The sequence below is a fragment of the Salvelinus alpinus genome, chromosome 31, assembly GCF_045679555.1.
Source record: "Salvelinus alpinus chromosome 31, SLU_Salpinus.1, whole genome shotgun sequence".
Lineage (NCBI taxonomy): Eukaryota > Metazoa > Chordata > Actinopteri > Salmoniformes > Salmonidae > Salvelinus > Salvelinus alpinus.
In genome coordinates, this window is record NC_092116.1 from 17796837 (window position 1) to 17821022 (window position 24186).

The 24186-nt window shown below is 43.4% G+C and overlaps 1 protein-coding gene across 1 annotated transcript in view; it reads left to right on the forward strand.

Moving 5' to 3' along the window:
- The first annotated feature begins 16959 nt into the window (after nucleotides 1–16959).
- LOC139561658 (large neutral amino acids transporter small subunit 2-like) overlaps nucleotides 16960–24186 on the forward strand; it is a 32694-nt gene continuing 25467 nt past the window's right edge. The window contains exon 1 of the mRNA XM_071378907.1: nucleotides 16960–18035. Coding sequence (XP_071235008.1) covers nucleotides 17897–18035 — 139 coding nt within the window. The 5' untranslated portion in view covers nucleotides 16960–17896. The remainder of the gene's footprint in view (nucleotides 18036–24186) is intronic.

Consider the following 24186-nt stretch of genomic DNA (forward strand, 5'->3'; position numbering starts at 1 on the left):
TATAGAATGCTATAACATGACGTCATTGTCATATAGAATGCTATAACATGACGTCATTGTCATATAGAATGCTATAACATGACGTCATTGTCATATAGAATGCTATAACATGACGTCATTGTCATATAGAATGCTATAACATGACGTCATTGTCATATAGAATGCTATAACATGACGTCATTGTCATATAGAATGCTATAACATGACGTCATTGTCATATAGAATGCTATAACATGACGTCATTGTCATATAGAATGCTATAACATGACGTCATTGTCATATAGAATGCTATAACATGACGTCATTGTCATATAGAATGCTATAACATGACGTCATTGTCATATATAATGCTATAACATGAAGTCAACTCCATTGTGTCCTCCTCCCAGAGTGTCCTCCTCCCAGAGTGCTAAGAACCTTGGCGTGATCCTGGACAACACCCTGTCGTTCTCAACTAACATCAAGGCGGTGACCCGTTCCTGTAGGTTCATGCTCTACAACATTCGCAGAGTACGACCCTGCCTCACACAGGAAGCGGCGCAGGTCCTAATCCAGGCACTTGTCATCTCCCGTCTGGATTACTGCAACTCGCTGTTGGCTGGGCTCCCTGCCTGTGCCATTAAACCCCTACAACTCATCCAGAACGCTGCAGCCCGTCTGGTGTTCAACCTCCCCAAGTTCTCTCACGTCACCCCGCTCCTCCGCTCTCTCCACTGGCTTCCAGTTGAAGCTCGCATCCGCTAGAAGACCATGGTGCTTGCCTACGGAGCTGTGAGGGGAACGGCACCTCCGTACCTTCAGGCTCTGATCAGGCCCTACACCCAAACAAGGGCACTGCGTTCATCCACCTCTGGCCTGCTCGCCTCCCTACCTCTGAGGAAGTACAGTTCCCGCTCAGCCCAGTCAAAACTGTTCGCTGCTCTGGCACCCCAATGGTGGAACAAACTCCCTCACGACGCCAGGTCAGCGGAGTCAATCACCACCTTCCGGAGACACCTGAAACCCCACCTCTTTAAGGAATACCTAGGATAGGATAAAGTAATCCTTCTAACCCCCCCCCCCCTTAAAAGAGTTAGATGCACTATTGTAAAGTGGTTGTTCCACTGGATATCATAAGGTGAATGCACCAATTTGTAAGTCGCTCTGGATAAGAGCGTCTGCTAAATGACTTAAATGTAATGTAAATGTAATATAGAATGCTATAACATGACGTCATTGTCATATATAATGCTATAACATGACGTCATTGTCATATAGAATGCTATAACATGACGTCATTGTCATATATAATGCTATAACATGACGTCATTGTCATATAGAATGCTATAACATGACGTCAGTGTCATATATAATGCTATAACATGACGTCATTGTCATATATAATGCTATAACATGACGGCATTGTCATATAGAATGCTATAACATGACGTCATTGTCATATAGAATGCTATAACATGACGTCATTGTCATATAGAATGCTATAACATGACATTATCGTCATATATAATGCTATAACATGACGTCATTGTAAGGAAGTCTGTGTGTAGCTGGTGTATAGGAGTCAGGCTCAGGACAGCAGATATGAGTAAATAAACAGATTTTACTCAACATAAATAAATGCAATACAAATACAGAGCCCAAATTAACGGACCTTCCTACAAACAAACAATCACTCACAAAAAAACATGGGGGAACAGAGGGTTAAATAATGAACAAGTAATTGGGGAATTGAAACCAGGTGTGTAAGACAAAGACAAAACAAATTAAAAATTAAAAGTGGATCGGCGATGGCTAGAAGGCCGGTGACGTAGACCGCCGAACTCCGCCCGAACAAGGAGATGGACCGACTTCGGAGGAAGTCGTGACAGTCTTTGTCATATATAATGCTATAACATGACATTATTGGCATTTATAATGCTATAACGGGACGTCATTGTCATATAGAATGCTTGCTTCCATGCATACAAACAGCCATATAAATACAATAATACTGTTGTACATACGTAGTATTTATTTCCACACAAACGCACACACATGCATGCACAAAACACACAGAAAGACACAGGTATGCTCACATGCATGAGCTTACACACAGGTGAATGCATGGAGAGCTGCATCGTGGGAAGAGTCCACACAGATGCATAGTGTAACATTTCACAGAGAAATGTCATTTTTTTTTGCAGTGCTCCTACACATACAGGAGCACGTACACACACACACACACACACACACACACACGTACTCACACACACATACACACACACACGTACTCTCACACACACACACGTACTCACACACACAGACACACACACATACACACATGTCCTCACACACACTCACACTCAATCATTGTGAAACATCAAAACATTCACATTCCCCTGACATTACACTGTAGGTAGCCTACTCACACACCATTCATCTGCCCTCTCCCCTGCACACACATCCACACACATACAAACACACTCCCACACTTTACCACGTTCTGTAGTGTAACTCTCCATTTTCCACTCTTTCTCTCATGTAGAGCAATTTGTCAGTTTGCTGGCTAAGGAAATCCTCATGCTAGTGCTAAAGTCACATGGTGTCAGGAGGAGAGAGAGAAGTAAAGGAAGAGAGAGAGGGGGGGTGAGTGGGGCAGGCATAGAGATGAAGGGGCCCTGGCAGAACGCAGTGGTAACTGGATTGAGCCAGACCTCCTTAAAACAGTCACGTGAACGGGTTTAATGCAGGGGAAGGGCGGGGGTACAGTACACCTCCTCATCTGGATACAGGGCCTTCAGAAAGTATTCAGACCCTTGACCTTGTCCACGTTTTGTTATGTTACAGACTTATTCTAAAATTGATTAAATAAAACATTTTCCTACACACTATACTCCATAATGACAAAGTGAAAATAGGTTTTTAGATATTTTTTGCAATTGTATTGAAAATAAAAAAGAGAAACACCTTTTTAAACATAAGTATTCAGATCATTTGCTATGAGACTCAAAACTGAGCTCATGTGCATCCTGTTTCCATTGATCATCCTTGAAATGTTTCTACAACTTGATTGGAGACCGCCTGTGGTAAATTAAATTGATTGGACATGATTTGGAAAGACACACACCTGTCTATGAAACGTTCCACATTTGACAGTGCATGTTAGAGCAAAAACCAAACCATGAAGTCGAAGGAATTCCATAGAGCTCTGAGACAGGATTGGGTCGATGCACAGATCTGCAGCATTGAAGGTTCTTAAGAACAGTGGCCTCCATCATTCTTAAACGGAAGAAGTTTGGAACCACCAAGACTCTTCCTAGATCTGGCCGTCCAGCCAAACTGAGCAATCGGGGGAGAAGGGCCTTTGTCAGGGAGGTGACCAAGAACCTCATGGTCACTCTGACAGAGCTCCAGAGTTCCTCTGTGGAGATTCAAGAAACTTCAAGAAGGACAACCATCTCTGCAGCAGTCCACCAATCTGGCCTTTATGGTAGAGTGGCCACACGGAAGCCATTCCTCAGTAAAAGGCACATGACAGCCCGCTTGGAGTTTGCCAAAAGGCACCTAAAGGACTCTCAGGTCATGAGAAACAAGATTCTCTGGTCTAATGAAACCAATATTGAACTCTTTGGCCTGAATGCGAAGTGTCACATCTTGAGGAAACCTGGCACCATCCCTACGGTGACGCATGGTGGTAATAGCTTCATGCTGTGGGGATGTTTTTCAGCGGCAGGGACTGGGAGATTAGTCAGGATCGAGACAAAGATGAACAGAGAGATCCTTGATGAAAACCTGCTCCAGAGTGCTCAGGACCACAGGACAACGACCCTAAGCATACAGCCAAGACAACGCAGGAGTGGCTTCGGGACAAGACTCTGAATGTCCTTGAATGGCCCAGCCAGAGCCCGCACTTGAACCCGATCGAACATCTCTGGAGAGTCCTGAAAATAGTTGTGCAGCAACACTCCCCCTACAACCTGACAGAGCTTGAGAGGATCTGCAGAGAAGAACGGGAGAAACTTCCCAAATATAGGTGTGCCAAGCTTGTAGCGTCATAGCCAAGAAGACGCAAGGCTGTAATTGCTGCCAAAGGTGCTTCAACAAAGTACTGAGTAAAGGATCTGAATACTTATGCAAATGTGATATTTCAGTTTTCTTTTTACTTTAAAAAAAAATTAGCAAACATTTCTAAAAACCTGTTGTTGCTTTATCATTATGGGGTATTGAGTGTAGATTGATGAGAAAAATATATATATATAATACATTTTAGAATAAGGCTGTAACGTAACAAAATGTGGAAAAAAGTCAAGGGGTCTGAATACTTTCTGAAGGCACTGTATCGACGTAAATAGAGTGAATAAGAGGCTTTGGATACAAGTGACTGCTATATGACCATACTGAGTGAGGAGCTGCAGCTAGGATCAGTCTAGATAAACAGAGATCAGGATATAAACATGTCTGCTATATGACCATACTGAGTGGGAGCTGCAGCTAGGATCAGTCTAGATAAACAGAGATCAGGATATAAACATGTCTGCTATATGACCATACTGAGTGAGGAGCTGCAGCTAGGATCAGTCTAGATAAACAGAGATCAGGATATAAACATGTGCAAACACTGCCATTACCCACTAACCAGATACACGTACACACACATACACACACGTACGCATGCACAGACACAGACACACACAAATGCACACACAAACAGGTGCTAATGGTGCCCTGTCAAACAAACAAACAAACAAACAAACAAAAGCTTTGGCACAAAAATACAGTTTCATCTTGGGCAAAGGCACAAGCACCAACTACATGCACACACACACACACACACATACACACACTCCCGCAGTAGGTTAGAGGATAAACAGAGAGCCTGTAAACAGATAGTGGAATATGGCGATGTGGTCCAGAAGTTTGTTTGGGGAAGGATTTGAACATATTGTTCCTGACCATGTGTTCCTCAGCGACATGGTAAACACATGGCTCAAATTACACTCCTCCACTATACGCCTCTTACACTCCTTCTCTCTCCTCAATTTCTCTCCCACTCCAATCCTTCTTTCTTTCTTAATGTATTTATTCCTCTGTCTCTCTCTCTCTTGCACTCCTCTCTCTCTGTCTCCCTCACAAAGATTCCCACTCTCTATCCCTAACCCTATTCTTCTTTTCATCCTTCCTTTCATCTTCCTCTATCCCTCTATCTCTCCTGCCTTTCCTTCTTTCCCCAGCACCCAGTTGGGCAACTCAGTGTGGCTGTGGCAGACCGCTCTAGTGTTTGGCAAGTGAAGTATTTATACCACCCAGTGATGAATCATGTTATGTCACTAAACATACCATGAATACCCCAAGTGCCATAACCCCCCCCCCCATGTCTACACATCTAGACAGGTTCAGAAAATAGCCTACATCATGGAAGCAGCTGTATTATGTTTATGCTGAGTCATCACTTGACTTCAGGGCCCATATTCATTAGTCTTAGATCAGGAGTGCTGATCTAGATTCAGTTTCAGCCTTTTAGATCATAATGAATAACTTTACATGGACAGACAATCCTAGCTCAGCACTCCTACTCAGAGACGCTTTATGAGGACAACAGTGGAGGCTGCTGAGGGGAGGACAGCTCATAATAAAGGCCGGCATGGAGTGAATAGAATGGTACCAGTCCATGTATCTAGATACGTATGGTTCCTGTATGGTACCAGTCCATGTATCTAGATACGTATGGTTCCTGTATGGTACCAGTCCATGTATCTAGATACGTATGGTTCCTGTATGGTACTAGTCCATGTATCTAGATACGTATGGTTCCTGTATGGTACCAGTCCATGTATCTAGATACGTATGGTTCCTGTATGGTACCAGTCCATGTATCTAGATACGTATGGTTCCTGTATGGTACTAGTCCATGTATCTAGATACGTATGGTTCCTGTATGGTACTAGTCCATGTATCTAGATACGTATGGTTCCTGTATGGTACCAGTCCATGTATCTAGATACGTATGGTTCCTGTATGGTACTAGTCCATGTATCTAGATACGTATGGTTCCTGTATGGTACTAGTCCATGTATCTAGATACGTATGGTTCCTGTATGATACCAGTCCATGTATCTAGATACGTATGGTTCCTGTATGGTACCAGTCCATTCACTCCATTCCAGCCAATATTATGGGCCGTCCTGCCCTCAGCAGCCTCCACTGGAGGAGAAAAACATGTGATCGCATAACCTTTCAGATGAGAATTCACAGGTGATGCCATGCAAACAAAAATTAGTCGCTGTGACACACACATATTTGACTACTTTTTGGATGTTTATTTATACAGTAATTGTTATTCAATATGTCTTTACCTGGGATTTGAACTCTGGTTCACTGCATTCTCATCGTCCTGCTATGCCACCACGTCTGTGTCAATAACTGATTTCAACTGTATTCCTACACTTTGGACTTCCAAGTACATCTCAGCTTTGTTAAAAAACACTCAGGAAAAACGATTATATTTATCATAGTGATTCAGGAGTAACATTAAAACAGATTAATATGTCCCAACAACATTAGACAACTATACAGAAAACCCTCAAATGACTGAATCCAGTAAATTAAATCAATGACAGAATAGTCAGATGAACTGATAACTAAAATAGCAGTGCAGATGGCACGCTTCAGCTACATGCAGAGATGTATTATAGGTATTGAATGTGTATGAGAACACTACATACTTGTGGCGCAGCAGAAAGATCAGTCAGGCTACCTCAAATCCTGAGGTTGTTAGTTCAGAGATAGGGTCATACTTTAGCTGAATAGCAATAACACATGAAAATTCCAAAAACACATGTTTTCACATGTGAAATGACACATGAAGTGTTCCAAAAGTGCGTTTTCACATGTGAAATGTTCAAATTTTGTTCATGTGAAATCATGTGGTTCAACATGTGACAACATTAAACTACACTATTAGCCATTGCTGTTAATTTTTTAGGGACATTTATGTCATTTTACAGTAAATTTCTACAATAATACAGTAGGATGCTGTATTAGTGTTTTGCTAAATATTTACTTGCAATGCACTTGGGTAGGGTATTTACTTGGCATGCCTCACTTGCAATTGCATTTAAACTCACAGGATACTTTAGATGCATTCAACATTGGTTAGTACATTTGGGGGAAAAACCGACCTGGAATTTGAACTCACAACTTCTGGGATGCCAGCAAGTTGAATTTCCGGCTTTGCCAACAGGTCTGTGGACATGACAGAGATCGACCACAGTTATATTGGAAATAATACATTTCTGCACTTTGCTCAAATTTGCACGTAATCAAGTAAATAATTGTGCGATTATCTAACAACGCCAACAAAATTTTTGCAGTGCTCAGGGACACATGACGTTAAGTGTTGTGTGTCGGAGGTGTAACTGCGTTCCGTTGCAGTGTTGTTCTCTAGTTTACAAAAAGGTCAAAGGTACACATAAGGCACCCTCAGAGGTACACATAGGAACTCACATGGTACTGGTCGGTACCTTTTAGGGTACATGTTCAGATCATCTAGTATAATGGTACATTTTTCTACCCAATATATTCAATTTAATGCTGTGTTCGTAACCATGTGGGAGATGGGAATTTACCAGTTGTGAAGTCGTAAATACCAATTGGACGCATTCACGTCGTTTTGAACTCATTGAGAATCGCTGATTGGCTAATGGCCAAAGGCTGTGTTACCTTAAACTAAAAGTCCAGTTATCACGCTTGTAAACAAATTAATAGATTTATTTTTGTTAATAATGTTTTGTTGGTGCATTTAAATGCTGTTGTAAAGGTATTTTCCTTAGTAGTTGATGTCAGAGGTCAGCATGTGGGAGAAATGGGAGCTCAGGATGATAGACGAGTTTCTCACTAATGATTACCAGTTGGAGGGTTGTTTCAGTGGATCATTCCCAGTCGTATGTGGTAAAGTCCCACTTGTTTACGAACACAGCATTATGCGCCATTCATGTGCTGCATTCAGGGGATCATTAGCATATTTGGGGGCATGGTCTAAAATATGCTGCATTTGTACCAACCGTCAGTCGGAATGTTGTACCAGAAGGTCGGAAGGTCGAACAAATGTTTTATGGACAGTGACAGTTTTATAGTCTTTGTAAGAGCTTGTGACAATCGAGCACTGCATTGTGAAGGGTATACTTTCAATGAGAATGACAGATCTAGAACACATTTCTATGTGAATTTGTAAGTTACATATTGCAACTTTAAAGTCCCAACTGTGTTCACAGAGCAAAAATATACAAGATTGTAGAGTAATTTAAATCAGAATACTGCAGCATACTGTCATTTAATAGAGATACAGTTGAAGTCGGAAGTTTACATACACCTTAGCCAAATACATTTAAACTCAGTTTTTCACAATTCCTGATAGTAGAGGGATAGTAGAGGGAATTATTTATTTAAGCTTTTATTTCTTTCATCACATTCCCAGTGGGTCAGAAGTTTACATACACTCAATTAGTATTTGGTAACATTGCCTTTAAATTGTTTAACTTGGGTCAAACGTTTCGGGTAGCCTTCCACAAGCTTCCCACAATAAGTTGGGGGAATTTTGGCCCATTCCTCCTGACAGAGCTGGTGTAACTGAGTCGGGTTTGTAGGCCTCCTTGCTCGCACATGCTTTTTCAGTTCTGCCCACAAATTTTCTATGGGATTGAGGTCAGGGCTTTGTGATGGCCACTCCAATACCTTGACTTTGTTGTCCTTAAGCCATTTTGCCAAAACTTTGGAAGTATGCTTGGGGTCATTGTCCATTTGGAAGACCCATTTGCAGCCAAACTTTAACTTCCTGACTGATGTCTTGAGATGTTGCTTCAATATATCCACATAATTTCCCCCTCCTCATGATGCCATCTATTTTGTGAAGTGCACCAGTCCCTCCTGCAGCAAAGCACCCCCACAACATGATGCTGCCACCCCCGTGCTTCACGGTTGGGATGGTGTTCTTCGGCTTGCAAGCCTCCCCCTTTTTCCTCCAAACATAATGATGGTCATTATGGCCAAACAGTTCTATTTTTGTTTCATCAGACCAGAGGACATTTCTCCAAAAAGTGCGATCTTTGTCCCCATGTGCAGTTGCAAACCGTAGTCTGACTTTTTTTATGGCAGTTTTGGAGCAGTGGCTCCTTCCTTGCTGAGTGGCCTTTCAGATTATGTCGATATAGGACTCGTTTTACTGTGGATATAGATACTTTTGTACCCGTTTCCTCCAGTATCTTCACAAGGTCCTTTCCTGTTGTTCTGAGATTGATTTGCACTTTTCGCACCAAAGTACGTTCATCTCTAAGAGACAGAACGCGTCTCCTTCCTGAGCGGTATGGCGGCTGCGTGGTCCCATGGTGTTTATACTTGGGTACTATTGTTTGTACAGATGAACGTGGTACCTTCAGGCATTTGGAAATTGCTCCCAAGGATGAACCAGACTTGTGGAGGTCTACAATTCTTTTTCTGAGGTTTTGGCTGATTTATTTTGATTTTCCCATGATGTCAAGCAAAGAGGCACTGAATTTGAAGGTAGGCCTTGAAATACAGCCACAGGTACACCTCCAATTGACTCAAATTATGTCAATTAGCCTATCAGAAGCTTCTAAAGCCTTGACATCATTTTCTGGAATTTTCCAAGCTGTTTAAAGTCACAGTCAACTTAGTGTATGTAAACTTCTGACCCACTGGAATTGTGATACAGTGAATTATAAGTTAAATAATCTGTCTGAAAAAAATTGTTAGAAAAATGACTTGTGTCATGCCAAAACTATAGTTTGTTAACAAGAAATTTGTGGAGTGGTCGAAAAACGAGTGATGACTTAATGACTCCAACCTAAGTGTATGTAAACTTCCCACTTCAACTGTAGCACCTTCAAGTTTTTGTATATATTTACTTTATTTTTACTGCAACTTTAGACAAAGTACAAAAGTGTATTCTTAGCATTACATATATAGCCAATCTCCATTATGTCCACAGACCTGGTGGCGCAGCAGGAACTGCTGGTATCTAGCAACAAAGAGGTTGTGAGTTTAAATCCCAAGATAGATTGAGTCTCAAGTAATCAGCCTATAGCATTATACTGTCCTTTCACATTTACACCCTAAATTATCTGTAGAAATGTTGTCACCTGTATTTTCATGTTATCACATGTTGAGACTTTGCCTCCCCATGTTGTCACAGTTATTTCACATTAATTTCACATCAGATCATGTTGTCACCTGTAGTTTTATGTTACCACATGTTGCTTCACATTAAATCACGTGATCAAATGAGATCACACGAGATCACGTGTTCACGTGAAATTCAGGTGTTTTTTCCATAAGGGAGGTCAACGGCCACACACTCTCTCCCACAACACCCCTCCTCCTCACCCTAGCCCCAGCACTCTGTCTATTGCAACACAGAAAGCTCTTAGTCCTGGTGGAACTAACAGGTGGAACCCCTTGGCCTCACTCTAATAAACCCATAGAATTAGAATTCCTGGAACACAGGAACACATATTCCCATTCTATGCTATTGACATGGTCTGAGGAGTCAATGTTCTCATTCTATTAATTATATTGCTACACTCTCACTTTACTACTAAGCCTATCATTTACTTGAACAATCTATTGCATCACCTCAATCAGCTCATAGATAGATAATGCACATACCAGTCATAATGGATGATGGAAGTTATTGAATGTCTTTATTGTCTTAACAATAAATCAATTTCCTTTCTTTTCCTTTTTATTGTAGATGGGTACAGAAGAAAAGCTTCAAATGTGATAAGATTATACATTTATTTTGTTTCTCAGATTGCACATGATCCCTTTATTACGATGAGACAGTAAAGAGTTTATGGGCCTAATCATCTTTGCTCTTTCTCCACTCTGACTCTAGCCGTAATAGAACCCTGACACATCATCTCCGTAGGATCCTAAATGCTGGTAGGATGGTTGTGATAGTGTACCCCTACGGACTGGATCTAATAGCCTGTTAGGTTGACTACTAGACCCTCTCTCTGGTCTCAGTGGCACCACAGCCATTACCTCTGTGTTTGCACTTTTTGGAGGCAGGCCACTCGATTTCGTCTCTGCGTTATATTGGCATCGAACATGTCACCCTCCCTAGGAGAGGGGGTGACCTTGATAATTTATAATTTGTTAAAACGAGAGGCTGCCTGGATCTTTAACTTAAAGACCCTTGCTCCCTTCGGTCTCAACTTAGACTTTGATCTGAAGCCATTCTTGTGATTATTGTGACTTTGCCATTATAATTGTTTGTAAGCTTGTGTAGTCTAAAATGAATCTATGATCGTATGCTATCCATTTGTTTTTTGTATGCTGTTCTTTGTATGTCATTTTAATATTTGAGAATTAACCAATGATATTAGGCCATGATTACAGACACCTGTGTGTCTTTTGACACTATATAAACGAGTCATACCGCAGTGTTTGAGATTATACCCTGATGAAGACAGCTTGGCTGTCGAAACGTTGGTAATTACATTTTTGCATCTGAGCTCCTAGAGTGTGCAGCTCTCCTTTATTTTTAAGTTTTCTACTCCGCTAGCCAGCACCTCGCCTAAATAGGTGTGCATTTATTTTTCTTCTAGCATGTTATTGTTAACATTTCCCAGCCACTGAGCAGTAAACAGGTTGAAAAGCCACAGTTACACATTAACCCTCCATATCTGGAGAACGTTCTGCCTTTGATCTTGCATTTCATCACCTACAGAGGCAGAGAGATGGAGTGTGTGGGTGTGTGTGGGTGTGTGCCTGTGTGTGTGTGTGTGTGTGTGTGTGTGTGTGTGTGTGTGTGTGTGTGTGTGTGTGTGTGTGTGTGTGTGTGTGTGTGTTGAAAGAGGACTGGTTTATGATATCACCATGATAAAAGCACAAGAACAGCTGAGTCAGGAAATGCCACTGGAGTTCACACAGTACATTCTCACTAATTTATCCCTCGTTTGACACTCCATTCTTCTTCTACACTCCTGTCTTTTTGTCCTGGTTATTTGTGGTTTTAATTAACCTTTTTTTACTGATCCTCCTCCCCTCCTATCATTCTCTGTATATTTCTTTACTCCCAATTATTTATTCCTTTTCTTTTTTCCTCTCTCTATCCCTCTCTCTCTTTCTCTCTCTCTGTCTCTCTCTCTATCCCTCTCTCTCTGTCTCTCTCTCTCTATCCCTCTCTCTCTATCCCTCTCTCTCTGTTTCTCTCTCGCTACCTCTCTCTCTATATCTCTCTCTATCTCAATTCAATTCAATTCAATTCAATTCAAGGGGCTTTATTGGCATGGGAAACATGTGTTAACATTGCCAAAGCAAGTGAGGTAGATAATACACAAAAGTGAAATAAACAATACAAATTAACAGTAAACATTACACATACAGAAGTTTCAAAACAAGAAAGACATTACAAATGTCATATTATATATATACAGTGTTGTAACAATGTACAAATGGTTAAAGCACACAAGTTAAAATAAATAAGCATAAATATGGGTTGTATTTACAATGGTGTTTGTTCTTCACTGGTTGCCCTTTTCTTGTGGCAACAGGTCACAAATCTCTCTCTCTCTATCCCTCTCTCTCTCTATCCCTCTCTCTCTATCCCTCTCTCTCTATCCTTCTCTCTCTATTCCTCTCTCTCTGTCTCTCTCTGTCTCTCTCTCTCTATCCCTCTCTATCTATCCCTCTCTCTCTATCCCTCTCTCTCTCTGTCTCTCTCTCTATCCCTCTCTATCCATCTCTCTGTCTCTCTCTCTATCCCACTCTATCCCTCTCTCTCTGTCTCTCTCTCTATCCCACTCTATCCCTCTCTCTCTGTCTCTCTCTCTATCCCTCTCTATCCCTCTCTCTCTGTCTCTCTCTCTATCCCTCTCTCTGTCTCTCTCTCTATCCCACTCTATCCCTCTCTCTCTCTGTCTCTCTCTCTATCCCTCTCTATCCATCTCTCTCTGTCTCTCTCTCTATCCCACTCTATCCCTCTCTCTCTGTCTCTCTCTGTGCTCAGAGTGAGCACAGCCTGTCCTCTCTGGGCAGCCAGGTTTGTCTGTGACGACCGGTCTCTATAGCCAGACTGTGCTCACTGAGTCTGTACCTAGTCAATGTTCTCTCTCTCTCTCTCTCTATTCCTCTCTCTCCCTCTCCTCCATCTCCTGGGTGTAAGCAGGCATTGTCTGTCCTTATCTTGTTGCCCTAACGGTCCAGTGGTCAGATCAAACAAAGCCATCCAGCCATACACACACACACACACACACACACACACACACACACACACACACACACACACACACACACACACACACACACACACACACACACACACACACACACACACACACACACACACCCCAGCATCCGCACACAGGGGCCTGTCTCTACCGCAGGTCTATTATGTGTGCCAACAAGCCACTCTGCAAACAGACAGATCTTTCTGAACCTGTTCCCTGCTCTATCCCAATGATCAATAACAGAAGGAAAACACTGTTCCTACTCTCTAGTCTAGCTCACTGTCTATTGTCTCTACACAGATGAGATTAGAAGAACCATTAGTGCGCAAACGTATGGTACTGTCGATACGATTAACACAGTACACTTAAGCATCTGTGATTATCATAAAAAGCACTTTGGTATGTTAAAAGGGCTTTATAAATAGATTTGATCAATTGATTGTTTTATTAAGTGCTATTCACCCTTTCCCCAATTGCATCACTTGTCTAATCACTTGTTGTCATTCATTTAGTCTACTATCAAAGTACTATATTTATATGTTATATGTATTATTATTTTTCTGAATCCCAGTCCACGTCCCCGCAGGAGGTCTTTTGCCTTTTGGAAGGCTGTCATTGTAAATAAGAATTTGTTCTTAACTGACTTGCCTATTTAAATAAAGGTTAAATAAAAAATAAATGTGCCACTCCAGACAAAAAAGGCAGTTAGAGTTGGATTTAATCAATCACTGCAAACAGGACAAACAAAAATGTTCGCTGGGTTTCACTCTCAAACCTGATCAAGAGTTATCACGTATTACCAGAGGAATAGAAAAGCAATCAATGATGTAGTCATTAGAAGACACTCTCATCCAGAGAAACTTATTGTAAGTCTATTCAAATAAGGAAATACACGGCATCGATCATTTCCTGACAATCTTAACTGATTTCAGAGCAACCAGAAAAGCTTTTCTGATGAATGTTTAAACCCCCACACCAATAGAAATCAACTTTAGGAACACCTTGTTAATATTGAGTTGCCCCCCTCATCACTGCAGTGTTAACACACAGAATCACATGTTCAGCTTTCATCACTAGTGCGCTAAGCACTCATCGAAAACAAAGAAAACACGAGTTGCATTACCTCAACTAATGATTTCACAAAATAGCCTTCAGTACCAGCTGTGTCCCAAATGGCACCCTATTCCCTATATAGTGTTCTGATCAAAAAAAAATGGTGCACTATATAGGGAATAGGGTGCCATTTGGGACCCTCAGACTGCACTGCTGAGTGGAAGAGAACAGAAATATTACCTTGTGGGTCTTATTCACAGTGACCGCACAATGACACACACACACACACACACACACACACACGCTGACACACACACACACACACACACACACACACACGCTGACACACACACACTCTGACACACACACACACACACACTGGCACGCACACTGGGCATGACTGGGGAAGCAGGTTACTGGGCCACTCAGAAACAATGAACAGCTCTGTGTCAGAGAGTGTCCTAACCACAGATCCAGGGTCAGAAATTTGTTGAACGGCCTAATGGTTATGGTTAGGAATAGGAGAATGGATATTCTGGTAGAAGCAAGATTACCTCAGCAATAACCCGTCTAGAACCAACCAGCTGGACACTATAGTCTGGTGCTATGGCTAGACTTGGACCGGTCACATGGTTCATTTCCTCTGTTACAGCATCCCACCACTATCAAACATCAATCATGTCCAGTATAGCAGAGGTGAGGCTCTCGATGTACACAGTCTCAATGCCTTAGACGCCTGCTATGATTCAGCTATACATCTTGAAAGACAGCTTGCCAGTAAATAAACACCTGTTTTTCTCTCTCTCACACACACACACACACACACACACACACACACACACACACACACACACACACACACACACACACACACACACACACACACACACACACACACACACACACACACACACACACACACACACACACACACACACACACACACACACACACAAACTCTTAGCAGATAATCAAGGATAGCAGCAAGAGAGTAGCATATCAGCCACACCCAAGAGACCTGCTGGAGACACATTTGCAAACACAGTGTGCATGGTGTGTCATTTGTGTGGTGTGTGTGCATTGTGTATGTGGTGTGTATGGTCTGTGTGCAATGCCAACAAGGTTGTCATAGGGGAAGTCAGAGAAATGCACTCTCTCCACCCTACGTTAAATACAGTGCCGTGGAAAATTATTCAGACCCCTTGACTTTTTCCACGTTTTGTTACGTTACAGACTTATTCTAAAATTGATTAAATAAAAAAACATCCTCAGCAATCTACACACAAACCCCATAATGACAAAGCGAAAACAGATTTATAGTCATTAATAGTCATTATTAAAAAACTAAATACAGAAATACCTTATTTACATAAGTAATCAGACCCTTTTCTATGAGACTCAAAATTGAGCTCAAGTTTCCATTGATCATCCTTGAGATGTTTCTACAACTTGATTGGAGTCCACCTGTGGTAAATTAAATTGATTTTACATTATTTGGAAAGGCACACACCTGTCTATGAAAGGTCCCACATTTGACAGTGCATGTCAGAGTAAAAAGTCATGAGGTTGGAGGAATTGTCCGTAGAGCTCTGAGACAGGATTATGTCGAAGCAGAGACCACAGGTGGGAGAACCTTCCAGAAAGACAACCATCTCCGCAGCACTCCACCAATCAGGCCTTTATGGTAGAGTGGCCAGACAGAAACCACTCCTCAGTAAAAGGCACATGACAGCCCGCTTGGAGTTTGCCAAAAGGCACCTAAAGAATCTCAGACCATGAAAAACAACATTCTTCAACTAATATTGAACTCTTTGGCATAAATGCCAAGTGTCACGTCTTGAGGAAACCTGGCACCATCCCTACAGTGAAGCATGGTGGGGGCAGCATCATACAGTGGGGATGTTTTTCAGCGGCAGGGACTGGGAGACTAGCCAGGATCGAGGGAAAGATGAACGGAGCAAAGTACAGAGATATCCTTGATGAAAACCTGCTACAGAGCTCTCAGGACCTCAGACTGGGGCAATGGTTCACCTTCCAACAGGACAACGACCCTAAGCACACAGCCAAGACAACGCAGGAGTGGCTTCGGGACAAGTCTCTGAATGTCCTTGAGTGGCTCAGCCAGAGCCCAAACTTGAACCAAATCAAACATCTCTGGAGAAACCCAAAAAATAGCTGTGCAGCAATGCTCCCCATCCAACCTGACAGAAACTCCCCAAATAAAGGTGTGCCAAGCTTACCCAAGAAGAATAGATGCTGTAATCGCTGCCAAAAGTGCTTCAACAAAGTACTGAGTATTTTTTATAAATGAGCAAAAAAAAATGCAAACACTAGAGGTGCAGGTGAACGTGCTACATTTAGGGTCAGGTGTGAGTGAGAGAGAGCGAAACAGAGAAAGAAGGAGTGAGAGAGAGATAGAGAGAAAGGAGGAGAAAGAGTTTGTGCAGTATTCCACTATGTTTGTGTGGTGTTTTCTTCGGGGTGTACAGTATGGAGCAGAGGGGGGTTGAGGAAAAGCTGATTACTTGAATATGGGGAGGAGGGGAAGGGTATATGGAACAGGCTGAACTGATGGACGAAAAGCCTTGTCGTCAGAAGAGGAGGGGCTTGTGTGGAAAGGGGCGGTCCTACTGTACTCATAATATGAAGGGGACATGTATATTTACCCAATATCTTGCTCATTGTTTAGTCAAACCAAGCTGCAAGGATACCGCTGAAGACCTGAAGACCAGAAAGGACATTTTTTATTGAGGTTCAGTTTTTGGGTGGGAGACACAGTTGTGTGTTTTTCAACCAGTTTTAATTGTGCGTTATAGGATGCTCTGAGTCGGGTCTCACCTGTAGGCAAGGAAGGAGTGAAAGACGTTTTAGTTTTGTTTCAAAACGAATATTTTGTGACAGAAGGGTTCTTTCGCAGTATGTCACTGGAATACGCCATTCTTGTTCACTAAATGGACTATTGAATACCTGTTACTTATTTGGTTATATATTTTCAACAATACGTTTTATTTTTTAACAATTCAAATAGATTACCTGTGAAATATCACAACTTTGTTACTCAAATTAGACAGTCGCGTTAACGGTCAATACGAGATAAAAAAAAAAAAAAGCTGTTATCTCATGTTTTTGTTTTCGTTGCCCGCAGTGCAAATTAGGCATTTTTCGTATTTTATAAACTGAGGTAGGCGAGCTTGTTGCAATTTCCTTAGCGCTCAGGTAGTGCGCGAGCGCAACATTCTAACAGCAAATACATTGGTATTCTGGACAACAGCAACATGAGAATACAGGTTTAAAAACTTAGTTTACATAACGTGTAAGTGCACTGATTTATTGTTATATAAATTAACTATTTGTGGCAGTGTGTTGCCCATAACATCTGAAGGCTCAATTAGATCCTCGAGGTGTTGAATAGGCTACACCAGAATACTGCAACAAGTAAACAATTACTTGTATCTAATCATCCTCGACACCTTTGGGCGAAGTGCTGTGAAGTGTGCTGTGTGGTCTTACCGAAGCACCCTACGTCCAAGTGCTCTTTAGCTATCAATTTAGAGCGACCACAGGCATAGCTGCAGCAGCAAGTGTCACAGCGAGGACTGAACAACTCTATCACCAAAATGACGAACGTACCAAGGCAACGGTGCAGCGTAGCCGCGTCTGGCGGGGATGCTGTCTCCGAGTCCGGGAAGGAGTCCGGAGGAGGGGTGGCTCTGAAGAAAGAGATCGGCCTTGTGAGCGCCTGCGGAATTATTGTTGGTAAGTGTCAAAAATCAAACATTGGAATGGATAATGTCTCTAATAATGTTCATGCTATTTGCAAAGGCTGGTTTGCGAATAAGTTATTAATAGGCGTAGTTAATTTTGAATAATAGCCTACTGTGACCCACCTGAGCTTTAGGTACACTGACTCAAAGAAAGTGTGTGTGTGTGCGCGTGCGTGCGTTTGTGCATAACTAGTAGGAAAAGCAGTGCTATGAAAGTGAATTGGACTGACCACTGCTCAGAGTAGCTGAGAGCTGCTTTTAAGTATGGCATAAACATTATGAATAAGATTTGATTTGGGTAGCATAAGGTCGCTCTCCCACTTACTCAAAATGGGACCTTATTAGTGGATCATTTTAAACATCTTCTAATGTAGGCTAATTATCGTTGATGGCTATTGCATCACTTCAGCGGTTACCAGTCATTCAATTCAATTCATTCTCTATCTCGCTGTGAGTTCATTAGTCAGTTAATCAGCAACACTTTGATCATCTCTTTAATCTTCAGCCCAAACTGAAACTGTCAGGACATTGTCTCCATGATTGCTGTAAATGAAGATGTCTGAGCTCTGAGCTGTAATTCCAAGAAAAAGCAACACTTCGTCACATTTACAATTTCTTTGTAGTTCCAAATAATTACACCACTTCGTCACATTTACAATTTCTTTGTAGTTCCAAGTAATTACACCATCATTACCATTAGCAAGTGAAAATCCATGTTACCACCGAACTAGGCTTATATCATTTGTAAATCTGTTTACCAATACTTATGATCAGAGCCATCTATATGACTTAGTTTATGCTTAGTGAAAGTGATCATCCCAATATTCAAACACATCAGGGCCGGACTTTTTTTTACAAGGCGCATGTGTATGCTGCATCAGTTGAAAAATATAGGCGCGCACAAAGGAATTTAGGAGCAAAATGCTAATAATTTGAGGCGCATATGCGAGTAAAATGGTCGCACTGTAGAGCCCTGCACATACAGTCTATAGATAGATCCTATAGATGGAGTGTAATTGTAAATCACTGTAAAGCCCATCTGAGCTGCTGTGTAGATCGATACACAGACAGAGGGTTTGTTGTTGTGAGGTCCAGGTGAATCCGTGGTTATGGTCTCTGGTCTATGGTCTTTCAACCTTGAGGGAGATGACTCACTCACTGACAGGTTTCCGTGGTAACTGAACTGACTGGATAGACCCAGGGGCCTTTCTGTTTAGAGAGAGAGAGAGAGAGAGAGAGAGAGAGAGAGAGAGAGAGAGAGAGAGAGAGAGAGAGAGAGAGAGAGAGAGAGAGAGAGAGAGAGAGAGAGAGAGAGAGGGGGGGGGTTACAGCTAACAGCAAATAAAGCAGATATTGAACGGTAGCCATGTCCTGACTTCTGCACCATAGACTCTCCACCATTCAAATATCATTCTCCAACATAAATACTAGACTCGCCATCATTAAAACAGAACGATTAAAAAACTAAAATGGCACCCTATTCTTAATTAAAGTGCATTACTTTTGACCAGAGCTCTATGGGCCATGGCCTAAAGTGGTGCACTATATAGGGGATATGGTGCCACTTGGGTCACAGCCCGTGTTGTTTTTAAATGTGAAAGAGTGAAGAGACTAAAGGTGTGAATTGCTCCCACCCAGTCCATAGGTTCTTCATCTTCCTAACATCATTAACAGTTTACCCCACATCATTTAACCCCAATCATCAAAGTTAAAAAGAGCAAGCCAATGATTACCATAGTAGCCTACATGTCATGATGACACTCTAGTCTACAGTAAGGTCACTCTTTCACAAACACATCAGGGCCATATTCATTAATGCACACCGAAGCAAAATGGTTTGCAACAGAAGACGAAAACAAACGTTTCTTATGGCATTAGTTTAGGTACTGTCGCTCCCTGTTTGAATGTTTTATTCCGTTCTATGCCAAATGAACACAACCCTGATATCTCCTCTTATCCCACGTGAGAGGCCTTATCGTCAGATGACTGAACTCAAACTGCCATGTTCCAACTCTTCCCTCAGCCTTTGTTCTCTGTTCCCATGAAGGGGACTGGGGGGGGGGGGGGGGTTATGAGCTAAAGGTACAGTCAGTCAGATCTATTGTGAGTCCACCTTCACCCCCTTCTGGGTGAGGGGGGGGGGGGCTGAGGGGGGCTGAGGGGGGTGAGGAGGGGGAGGTGGCCTAATCAGAGTCAGCAGGTAGGAGTGACAGTCAGGTGGGTGGATGATGGGGATTGCAGCAGCTCACCACATTCTTCACCTCCCCCTCCTCCTTTCATTCCTTTCATTCCTTCCAACATTATTTCATTCTTCACCTCTTTTACTCTGGGCCCATTAAACTCAAAGCTGGGCACTGCCGTAATGATAAGTGCTAATTGGCAGCGCTCTCTGAGGTGTGTGTGTGTGTGTGTGTGTGTGTGTGTGTGTGTGTGTGTGTGTGTGTGTGTGTGTGTGTGTGTGTGTGTGTGTGTGTGTGTGTGTGTGTGTGTGTGTGTGTGTGTGTGTGTGTGTGTGTGTGTCCTCGGAGAGCTTCTGGACAGCATCCAAGCAGCAGGTTGCCTGGGCAGTTTGTAGAGGGCTTTAGGGACGGGGAGGAAGTGAAAATGCGCTAATCTCCCTGGTCTTTGTAATACCACAGAACCTGCTCACAGCTGTAGCGCTACTCTCTGGGTTGAAGTCCCCTTGGTACAGATCTAGGATCAGCTTCCTAACCTTAACCATTAGTGTAGGTCTCAGAGAGCCTTTTGCACATTACATTGTGCTCAGCGTTCACCTGTCTGTGTTGTTCTGGGATGCTTGTCAGTTCATCACAGCTTGGGAGCTCTGGTTAAGGGCCTCTGGTAAGGGGCAGTAGACCGGGACACACTACAGTAGACTGGGACACACTACAGTAGACTGGGACACACTACAGTAGACCAGGACACACTACACAGTGTCCCAGTAGACCGGGACACACTACAGTAGACTGGGACACACTACAGTAGACTGGGACACACTACAGTAGACCAGGACACACTACACAGTGTCCCAGTAGACCGGGACACACTACAGTAGACTGGGACACACTACAGTAGACCAGGACACACTACACAGTGTCCCAGTAGACCGGGACACACTACAGTAGACCGGGACACACTACAGTAGACCGGGACACACTACAGTAGACCGGGACACACTACAGTAGACCGGGACACACTACAGTAGACCGGGACACACTACAGTAGACCGGGACACACTACAGTAGACCGGGACACACTACAGTAGACTGGGACACACTACAGTAGACCGGGACACACTACAGTAGACCGGGACACACTACAGTAGACCGGGACACACTACAGTAGACCGGGACACACTACAGTAGACTGGGACACACTACAGTAGACCGGGACACACTACAGTAGACCGGGACACACTACAGTAGACCGGGACAAACTACAGTAGACCGGGACACACTACAGTAGACCGGGACAAACTACAGTAGACCGGGACAAACTACAGTAGACTGGGACACACTACAGTAGACCAGGACACACTACAGTAGACCGGGACACACTACAGTAGACCAGGACACACTACAGTAGACCGGGACACACTACAGTAGACCAGGACACACTACAGTAGACCGGGACACACTACAGTAGACCAGGACACACTACAGTAGACCGGGACAAACTACAGTAGACCGGGACACACTACAGTAGACCGGGACAAACTACAGTAGACCGGGACAAACTACAGTAGACCGGGACACACTACAGTAGACCGGGACACACTACACAGTGTCCCAGTAGACCGGGACACACTACACAGTGTCCCAGTAGACCGGGACACACTACAGTAGACCGGGACACACTACAGTAGACCGGGACACACTACACAGCACACTGTTCATGAACGGGGATCATAAGGCTGACGTAAGCAATGGTTGGGTCTCAAATGGCACCCTATTCCCTATAAAGTAGGGCACTGTGTTGGGGAATAGGGTGCCAATAGGGACGTAGCCTTTGTCTGAGTAAGTAAGCCTAGCACATGACATGAACAGCTTTGTCTGAGCTGTAGGCCTACCAGCATTGTTTGAGGCCAGTGATGTTTTAGTGTACATTCTCCTGCAGATTACACATGCTGGGTTTGGTTCTTACATGTTCTAGTGCTTACAGAGACCTTTAGGTTTCATTCCCAATTCTCCACCATTCTCTCAAAGTATGTGGATGCAAACTCCCCTTCATGGCGTGAACAATGGTGGAACTACCTCCAGCCAATGACTACACCAATCCTACCAGTCCCCTCTCATTGTCTCACCAGTCACCCTATAACCTACACCAGTCCCCTCTCATTGTCTCACTAGTGACCCTATAACCTAACCCAGTCCCCTCTCATTGTCTCACCAGTGACCCTATAACCTAACCCAGTCCCCTCTCATTGTCTCACCAGTCACCCTATAACCTAACCCAGTACCCTCTCATTGTCTCACCAGTCACCCTATAACCTAACCCAGTCACCTCTCATTGTCTCACCAGTCACCATATAACCTAACCCAGTCCCCTCTCATTGTCTCACCAGTCACCCTATAACCTAACCCAGTCCCATCTCATTGTCTCATCAGTCACCCTATAACCTAACCCAGTCCCCTCTCATTGTCTCACCAGTCACCCTATAACCTAACCCAGTCCCCTCTCATTGTCTCACCAGTCACCCTATAACCTAACCCAGTCCCCTCTCATTTTCTCATCAGTCACCCTATAACCTAACCCAGTCCCATCTCATTGTCTCATCAGTCACCCTATAACCTAACCCAGTCCCCTCTCATTGTCTCACCAGTCACCCTATAACCTAACCCAGTCCCCTCTCATTGTCTCACCAGTCACCCTATAACCTAACCCAGTCCCATCTCATTGTCTCATCAGTCACCCTATAACCTAACCCAGTCCCCTCTCATTGTCTCACCAGTCACCCTATAACGTAACCCAGTCCCCTCTCATTGTCTTACCAGTGACCCTATAACCTAACCCAGTCCCCTCTCATTGTCTCATCAGTCACCCTATAACCTAACCCAGTCCCATCTCATTGTCTCATCAGTCACCCTATAACCTAACCCAGTCCCCTCTCATTGTCTCATCATTCACCCTATAACCTAACCCAGCCCCCTCTCATTGTCTCATCAGTCACCCTATAACCTAACCCAGTCCCCTCTCATTGTCTCATCAGTCACCCTATAACCTAACCCAGCCCCCTCTCATTGTCTCACCAGTCACCCTATAACCTAACCCAGTCCCCTCTCATTGTCTCACCAGTCACCCTATAACCTAACCCAGTCCCCTCTCATTGTCTCACCAGTGACCCTATAACCTAACCCAGTCCCATCTCATTGTCTCATCAGTCACCCTATAACCTAACCCAGTCCCATCTCATTGTCTCACCAGTCACCCTATAACCTAACCCAGTCCCATCTCATTGTTTCATCAGTCACCCTATAACCTAACCCAGTCCCCTCTCATTGTCTCACCAGTGACCCAATAACCTAACCCAGTCCCCTCTCATTGTCTGACCAGTCACCCTATAACCTAACCCAGTCCCCTCTCATTGTCTCACCAGTGACCATATAATCTAACCCAGTCACCTCTCATTGTCTCACCAGTGACCCTATAACCTAACCCAGTCCCCTCTCATTGTCTCACCAGTGACCCTATAACCTAACCCAGTCCCCTCTCATTGTCTCACCAGTGACCCTATAACCTAACCCAGTCCCATCTCATTGTCTCATCAGTCACCCTATAACCTAACCCAGTCCCCTCTCATTGTCTCACCAGTGACCCTATAACCTAACCCAGTCCCCTCTCATTGTCTCATCAGTCACCCTATAACCTAACCCAGTCCCCTCTCATTGTCTCACCAGTCACCCTATAACCTAACCCAGTCCCCTCTCATTGTCTCACCAGTGACCCTATAACCTAACCCAGTCCCCTCTCATTGTCTCATCAGTCACCCTATAACCTAACCCAGTACCCTCTCATTGTCTCATCAGTCACCCTATAACCTAACCCAGTCCCCTCTCATTGTCTCACCAGTCACCCTATAACCTAACCCAGTCCCCTCTCATTGTCTCACCAGTCACCCTATAACCTAACCCAGTCCCCTCTCA